Here is an 8981-nt window from a genome sequence, read left to right as displayed (position 1 = left end):
AAATTTTCTGTAGTTTCTTCCTGAATAACATTATATTTGGTTATGTAAATTACACCAAGGGACCATCTAGAATCATCAATTGATCACTAGATCAGTTTGCATTGACGTCATGATTTCTTTCGTCCAATAATCTTTACTTTTACATCTAAGTACTTCCCCAAAGGACGTGAATTTACTCCCATGAACCAATTGAATTTTCTCCTCCTCCACCATTTCTTCAATCAGAAAGGCTGTTACAAACTCCTTAGCAATACTGCTTACTCAAGCAATCTCGAAATCAATGCATAATACAGCGATGAAATCGGGTCCCCAGCGGTTGTTTGTAAGCTTTTAGGCGAGGAGAGAGATAGTTCAATTCCTTCGCCTACGACTGTTGTTTATCAAACATCGAGCTCATATAATGAAATTCTCGCCACCTACCCCTCTACCTCACTTGTCTACCTTTATCTACGAGCCTCATCTACGAGCCTCTTACAGGTAGTTGCAGTGGGAAGCGCTAAGAAAAGGGCAGGAAAAATAAGGAAAGATGAAGTAAAGGCAGTTGTTATGGTGATGAGAGTAGGTAAGGTAACTGGGTTGGATGGATGTCATGTTGAATGTCTGAAAAAAGAGGTACAGTGATGGTGGACTAGCTGGTGAGGTTATTTAATGTTTGTTTACGAGAGAGTAGAGTGCCGGAGGACTGGAGGAGTGCCTGTATATTTCCACTTTACAAGGGAAAAGGGGACAAATGTGAGTGTAGTACTTTCAGAGGAATCAGATTGTTAAGTGTAATTGGGAAGGCTTATGGAAGGGTCTAGATTGAGAGGATTAGGAAAGAACAGAGGGAGTAATTAGTGAGGAAAAGTGCGGATTTAGGACAGGTAGGGGTTGAGTAGATCAGATTTTTGTGTTATGAAAAATATGTGAGAAAACTTTAGTAAAGATAAATATGTTGTCTGGGCATTTATGGATTTGGAAAAGGCTTATGACAAGGTAGAAGGTATTGCAGATATATGGGATAGGAGGAAAGATTTTAAGGGCAGTCAAGCGTATCTACAAGAATAGTAAAGCTTGTGGTTTGAGGCAAAGGTACATCTCATCATCTGGGATATGTTATGTCTCCTTGGCTGTTCAATTTATAGGTGGATGGGGTTGTGCGAGAGGTAAATGCAAGGGTAGTGGGTCGGGAATTAGAGATTGAATAAAATGGAGAAAAATGTTACATAAGCCAGTTGTTGTTTGCTGACAACACTGCGCTTGTAGTGGGATCAGAGGAGGGATTGAGAAAGTTAGTGACAGTGTTTGGGAAGGTGTGCGAAAGAAGGAAGTTGAAGTTAAATATGGATAAAAGTAAGGTGATGAGATGTACAAGGGAAGAAAGTGGCAGCAGACTGGAAGTGAGTATTAAGGGAAAGAGACTGGAGGAAGTGGATAGATTTAGATATTTGGGTGCGAATGTAGCGGGAAAGGGAGGAGTGGAGGTGGAGATAGAATGTAGATTAAGAGAAGCGAGTAAATGCATTGGGTGAATAAATGTGTAATAAGAAATAGACATTTGGGAATGGGTGCTAAGAGGAGATTGTATAAAGGAGTGCTTGTACCGACAGCATTGGGTGGGGGCAGAAACATGGAACATAAGAGAGGAAGAGAGAAGGAGTTTGAACGTGTTTGAGATGAGGTGTCTGAGAAGTATGATGGGGGTTACTAGAATGGATAGAGCGAGAAATGAGGAGGTGAGGAGGAAAACAGTGGTGGAAAGGGAGTTGGGAGATAGGGTTGATGAAAGAGTATTGAGATGGTTTGGACACATGGAAAGAATGAGTAAAGAAAGATTAGTAAAAGAGGTGTGGAAGGCAGAGGTGGAAAGAGTGAACATGAGGGGCCGACCTAGGATGAGATGGATGGATGGGGTAAAAGGGGTATTGGGAAAGAGGGGAATGTCTGTTGAGGAAGGGTAGGAGAGGACAGAAAATAGGTGTGAATGGAGAAGGGTTGTGTATGGATGATGCTGTGATGCATGAGGAGGAGTGTGTGGGCCATAGGGGTGAGGTACTATGTGTGAAAAATAAAATGACGCAGCTCGAAGTGATTTCTCCCTGTCTTCTCCATTTCTGCATGAGGGGACGGGCAGCGGGGTCGCCGATTTAGTGAAGCGGCCTTACTCTGGATGTGCTGTGTCTTGCGACACTGCTTCTGACCCAGGGCAGTGGGTGAAATGCAGGGATGACCCTTCATCAAGAAGGTGCCAAGATAAGAGGGAGGGAAGAGAGTGGATGGGAGATGAATATGTGGGGATGGAATGGGTGGGAGTGGTTTTTATGTCTTTTTTTGTGGGGGGGGGCTACCTCTCTTGTAAGGAGGAACAAAACCTGTGGTATATGTATGTATGTATGTATGTATGTATGTATGTATGTATGCATGTATGTACTTTTACTCATATTTATCTTCAACTTCCTTCCTTCACACACCTTCCCAAACAGTCACTAACTTCTCCAATCACTCCTCTGATCCTGCTACAAGCGCAGTGTCGTCAGCAAACAACAACTGGCTTATCTCCCACTTCCCTCTATTTTCTTTAACAATATCTAATCCCCGACCCACTACTCTTGCATTTACCTCTCACAACACCCCATTCATGTATAAATTGAACAGCCAAGGAGACATAACACATCCCTGACGAAGTCCCACCTTTACCTCAAACCATACTCTCTCCATTTCTGATTCTAATACAAGCTCTACTATTCTCGTAAAAACGCTTGATTGCTCTTAAAGCTTTCCTCCTTTCCCATATATAAGCAATACCTCCTACAGTGCCTTCCTGTCTACCTTGTCATAAACCTTTTCCAAATCCATAAATGCCCAGACAATATACTTATCTTTTCCTAAAGCTTTCTCACATATCTGTCATACCACAAAATCTGATCTATGCAACCCATACCTGTCCTAAATTCACACGGTTCCTCACCAATTACTCCCTCTGTTCCTCTAATAGTCCTCTCAATCAAGACCCTTCCATAAGCGTTCCCAACTACACTTAACAAGTTGATTCCTCTGAAACTACTACATTCACATTTGTCCCCTTTTCCCTTGTAAAGTGGAACTATACAGGCACTCCTCCAGTCCTTCGGCACTCTACCCTTTCTTAAATAAACATTATAACCTCACCAGCCAGTCCGCCATCACTGTACCTCTTTTTTTTCAGACATTCAGCATTATATCCATCCAACCCAGGTGCCTTACCTGCCCTAATCAGCTTAACAACTGCCTTCACTTCATCTTTCCTCATTTCTCCTCCATTTTCTTCACTCATCACTGTCATTTTCTTAGCACTTCCCACTGCAACTACCTTTCCCTTCATATCCTCCTTCACATTTAGCAACTTTCTATAATACACTGCTCATCTTCCTCTTACTGTCTTCTCTTCCGTTATCATCTCTCCACCTGCATCTTTTACCTCTTCTTTTCTACTTAATTCGCCTCCTCTTCCTCTCTTAATTTACTTTAAAACATATCTTTATTACTTTCAAAAAGTTCCGTCATACTCTTACCCCATTTCACATCTGCTCACCTTTTTGCCTCTTTTATTTTATGCTTTAGTTCTCTACTCTTTTCTTTGAACCTCTCATATGATTCTCTTCTCCTATTTTGTAAGCAATCTGTATATATATATATATATATATATATATATATATATATATATATATATATATATATATATACATATATGTAAATATTGAGAAATATATAGGTGAGGTGGCAAAATGAAAAGTTAACGCTAGAGTAGTGAATTTATTCAGAACCAGACTTTTAGACCATTAGAATCTTCCTCGGTGGACTGATGATGGGTTTTGATTCTTCTCCTATTTTCAGTCCACTGAGGAAGACCCTAGAGGTCAAAAAGTCTGGTTCTGAGTAATGTCACTAATCTAGCCTTAACTTTTCATTTTGCCACCTCACCTCTCTCTCTCTCTCTCTCTCTCTCTCTCTCTCTCTCTCTCTCTCTCTCTATATATATATATATATATATATATATATATGTGTGTGTGTGTGTGTGTGTGTGTGTGTGTGTGTATAATATATATGTATATATTTATTTATATATATATATACATATATACAAATATATATATATATATATATATATATATATATATATATATATATATATATATTGCTGTGACCTTACACACATACACCCAACTCCTTGCCGATGAGTTGGAGTGCTGTAGAAGGAGGTACATTATGTATAAATTCAAGAGTATGTTTAACAAATGGATGGAGGGAGGAGAAAAGAGAGTAGGAGACAGAGCGAGGGAGAGTGATTTGAAGAAAAATTATTTATATAGTTGGCTGAGAGTAATTGAGATGGAAAGAGCATTGGGTTGGAGAATGAAATTGAGAAAGTTTACTGTGGAATGACGGATAGTTTAGAGGTCGAAGCAAGGAAAAAGCTGAGAGTATACAGTACTGATGGAGGATACTGACGAAAATGAGGTGAGGTTATTCAAGAAAGTGTACGAGAAAATATTCAGTGGGAAAAGTAAGCCAAGTTGCGAGAATGGGAGTAAGTTATAATGAGCAAATAATAATAAAAAAAAAAGCCTGGAAATGATATTAAAAAATGAGAGCCAGTAGGCTAAAGGTGTTTCGATATTTGTGTGTGGATGAAGCAGAGGATGGAGGGATGAATCCCTATGGGTAAACTATTGCTGAAGGTTAGAAAAACAACACTAACAGTGAAAAATGTGGAAATTAGAAAGCAAATGTCCAGTAGTATGAAAATGAAAATGCTGAAGAGCACAACTGAGCCAGTACTGTTGTACTGGAGGGTAGTCTAAAAGATGGATTTAACAGAATGAAGAGTGAGACATCAGAAAAAGACAATATTGTATGTAGTGCAAGAAGAGTCGATAGCTGAAAAAATAGGAATATAGCAAAGAGAGAATGGGGAAAAGTATCCGAGATGCAGGTGAAAGGAAGAAGTTTGTTAAGAAGAGTGAATAATCGTAGAAATGGTAATTTTTTTTATAGGATGAGAAGAATGAGAAAATTTGATCGTAGGCTAAAATGCAAATGAAGATAAAAGTGGGGGTGAGAACTAGTCACTGTCACGGAATATTGTGGAATTAGACTCCTAGTTTCTCATGCGGGGAACTTTTTCTTCAGGCGATTTTCTTTGGCAGACTGGAAGACTAGTGCAGTTATATAAGATATGTTGGCACATATACATGTATGCATAAAGATCACATTTATTCTAGATATATTCATGTTTTTCCTTCACTTCATCCCCCATTTCATTTATTTTTTATTTTATTTTTTATTTTTTACGTTTGGAATGGTATTTTCTTATCTTGCATCATCTTTTCATGGTAAAGAAGCGTCAGCTTTCTTTATCAACCTCATATGATTTAGAATTCATATTCATCGTCTCATCTCGAATATCTTTACTACATATATTACCAGAGGAAAAATATACGACTTTGGAGTTTTACAATTTTATAGGGTGAAAAAGATTATCACACTGAGTACTATCTTTGGTGAGCAACTAGAGTTGCTCAGCTGGGGGAAAAGCTCGTGGTCACCCCCAAGTCAGCAAGGGGAGCACCTGGATCCTGCGACAGAAGTATAAGTTCCCAGTTTCAGAATCTACATTTACAGGGTACCCATTTTAAGGCCAGACTTGAGAAGGAAGGCTAATGTATGTGTGTCATGGAAGCTTCCATTACTCAAATATGGAGTAGAAAAGTTTCCATTGCTAACGTTTGCAAGAAACAGTAAAAGCAAGTAACATCAACTCTGTTGAGCCACTAATGGAGAGAGAGCCTTGCCCTCGATCAAGACCGAAGTTTCCAATGCCCAAAACTTGTATGGGATGCATTCCTCAATTGTGCTTGGAACTTAGTGATTGTGGCAAGTGAAAGTGTATCCTTCTATAAGGTTTCATTTCTAGGCTACGGTCTGGACGTCACGAAACCGACGGTACTGGGCCTCGGTGTAGCAACTGTCTTCGTTCTGGAGGCAGTAGGCAGGTCGGACGGCCTGGGCTCTCACACCACGTTCTACAAGCCTCTCACGGTGGTTGTACAAGCGGAACTCAGCAAGTTCCGCGTCGCTGTTTGGATCGGTCCAGAGCCTCTCAGCAAAACCAGAGAGCTTAGGCCACAACCTGGATTCGATGTTATTCTGGTCAGTCTCATAACTGTACATAGTGGCGGTTCCTCCGAGGACCAGGTCCTTGGGGTGTTTTGTGCTCTGGCCTTCAGCATTAGTGATAGGGCCTTGGCTTTCTTCACGGGCAGACGTGACACCAAGGTTGACAAGCATGTCAAGGGGGCTAGTGTTATACATAGACTGCCATGTGACAGGGTTGGGGCCACATTGGTCGACCTTCTCTCCCATCCAGTTGGAGTTGCCGCAGTCAACGTTCCACTGGTCGTGGTTGGAGAAGATAACGTGGTAGTTATTGCTGACGTAGTCGGCGATGGAATCTTGGTGTGCGTTCTCGGAGAGCTGGATTACGTACTTGTCCTTGTTGACGTAGTTACGGGCAAAGGAGGAGGAGTGGATGATGGGGGTAATGCTGCGGCCCTTGGCGGCCTCCTCGAGCTTGGCCAAAGCGTTCTTCTGGAAGGTGTTCCAGAGTTCGAAGTATTCGCGGCTGCCAGGCTCCCTGTTGTTCTGGGTGAGGTACTGGTTGATGGCATCAGAGTTGCTCCAGCACTTGAAGCTTACCTGTGGGAAAAAAGACATGCATAGCGTTTAATAAAGGCTTTGTAACGACATAACATTTTCAGTTATGAGGAGATTATATTCTTGAATATATGAAGACGAAGGCAGGTAGTAATTAAACAACCTAAATTCTTATTTAAAAAAAAAAATGAATGAAATTAATTAAGTCACTGTCTTCAACAGATAAAAAATTCCTCTAATACTTTTCTTGGACTAAGGGTACAAAAGTCTTTTAACTTATTTTTTTCTGCAACTATTTATGTCAGGCTACAAAATGATTTCAGTAAACTCACTGAGTCTCCTCCCATATGGAACATGTCGTCTTCGAACATATCGAACATATCCCTGTAGATCTCACCGAGGACAGAGTATACTTCAGGGTTCACGGGGTTGATCTGACCAGCAGGAACCTCCTTGGCGAAGTCGAACCAGGGTTCCTGTTAAAGAAACGAAGAAATCTTACAGTTTTGTGTCGAAGAATGTCCTTGTTAAATAGACCAGTGGGAGGAAAGCATCAAGAGAAAGTATAGCAACTCCCACTCTGGCATGTGACGGTCTGATACTTCAAGAATACCATTCAAGGTTCTTTCATGATTATACCCATTGGGTTTTCTTTGTTGGTGAATAATATCATTATTACTTCATGTGTTATTATTACAAGTGAACATTACCTTGTTGGCGCAGAGAGCGAGGTCTCCCTTGCCTTCCTTAGCACCCCACTGCCAACCGTTGGAGGTGCGGCCTGGGGCATTCAGCTCGGGGACCACGCGGATACCGCGGACCTGTAAGATTCGTAAGGATGATGTTTTACATTATTCAAACATAAAAATTAGCCAATTATCCAAAATTAAAAAGTTTATATTCATTTTAGAGGTGAATAAATTTGAGTGAGGATTATTCCAGAGACTAGAATAAGTTGTTTCCGTTGATGAACGAATTACCTTGGCATATTGAACGATTTCTCGGACTTGCTCGGGGTAGTAGACCTTGCTAGCGTCATAGGCACCATAATATGCCATTTCTGGGACGCGGCGAGTGTAGAGAGGGAATGAAGCGGAGTCAGAGATGTGCCAGTGGAGGGTATTAAGCTTGTTGTACGACATGGCGTCCAGCAGGCGCAGGATGGAGTCCTTGGAGTAGTAGTTGCGGCCGGTGTCCAACATAACTCCACGGTAGCTGTTCATATTTACGTTAGTCATTGGTAACTATCATCAAGACACTATTTTGTGTTTTAATGTGTGTGTGTGTGTGTGTGTGTGTGTGTGTGTGTGTGTGTGTGTGTGTGTGTGTGTGTGTGTGTGTGTGTGTGTGTGTGTGTGTGCATTGTGTGTGTATGTGCGTGTGCATTTGTGTGTATGTGCATGTGTGTATCTGTGTGTGCATTGTGTGTGTGTATGTGTGTGTGTGCATGTGTGTGAATGTGAGTGTGCATGTGTATGTGCATATGTGTATGTGTGTGTGTATGTGCATGTGTGTGTGTGTGTGTGTGTGTGTGTGTGTGTGTGTGTGTGTGTGTGTGTGTGTGTGTGTGTGTGTGTGTGTGTGTGTGTGTGAGATAGAGAGAGAGAGAAAGCTTCATAATTTCACATCTTTTGTTGGAGCATAGCAAGGAAAAAGCACAGATTCTGGAAACTGTAAATGAAACTTATAGGTGGCGAGGACAGTGGCCCCTGACTCTCACATCCCCTAAACACTGATGAGCTGATCTTCCCACTAAGATCTACTGGTGACCCCAGATGCGTTGTGTACATTCTTTTCTATTTTCTCTCATTAAGGGGTCTCCCTACATCATAAGGAGTGTGGGGAGGTGTCGTTAACCACTTTACTTGGTTGCGTTTCATAGCTCCTAATACATTTCTGAATGACAGAATCGGACTATTTTCCTCGTCACTCATTTGAATTAGAAATAAATTTAAGATGAAGGTCTATTTATAAGCAACTACTTTACCTTCGTTCCTCTCCTCTTCTTTTTTTCGATTTTTTAAGATTTTCTCAACGGACTGTCTTCTTCCCATAGGCTCAGGCCGTCTAGCTCGTGGTCCTACACGCCCTTTTGCAGCATTATTCTTTTCGTTCTTATTCGTTGTCCTTTCTATCCCTCCTTATTCCACATGTACTCTCCTAAAGAATAATTTCCACCTCTATAACTCCTCAGTATCCTATCCTTCCCCCATGTTTCCACGGCTCATTTCCATACAGCAATACCGTTCCAACTATGCCCTCCACTACTGTTTTCTCTTTCAGTGACCTCAGACTTCCCACCCACATCA

The 8981-nt window shown here is 41.2% G+C and overlaps 1 protein-coding gene across 1 annotated transcript in view; it reads right to left on the bottom strand.

The window, feature by feature from the left end:
* Window positions 1-5461: 5461 nt before the first annotated feature.
* Window positions 5462-8981, bottom strand: part of LOC143036401 (chitooligosaccharidolytic beta-N-acetylglucosaminidase-like) — a 7015-nt gene continuing 3495 nt past the window's right edge. The window contains exons 6-9 of the mRNA XM_076203729.1: window positions 7653-7887; window positions 7383-7493; window positions 7005-7148; window positions 5462-6714 (exon numbers count right to left, since the gene is read on the bottom strand). Of these exons, the coding sequence (XP_076059844.1) occupies window positions 5929-6714; window positions 7005-7148; window positions 7383-7493; window positions 7653-7887 (1276 nt within the window). The 3' untranslated portion in view covers window positions 5462-5928. The remainder of the gene's footprint in view (window positions 6715-7004; window positions 7149-7382; window positions 7494-7652; window positions 7888-8981) is intronic.

This window comes from Oratosquilla oratoria, chromosome 20, assembly GCF_046742065.1.
Source record: "Oratosquilla oratoria isolate Oo_2021 chromosome 20, ASM4674206v1, whole genome shotgun sequence".
Lineage (NCBI taxonomy): Eukaryota > Metazoa > Arthropoda > Malacostraca > Stomatopoda > Squillidae > Oratosquilla > Oratosquilla oratoria.
Note: the sequence above shows the minus strand (reverse complement) of the source record. Positions and strands in the feature narration are given on the sequence as shown.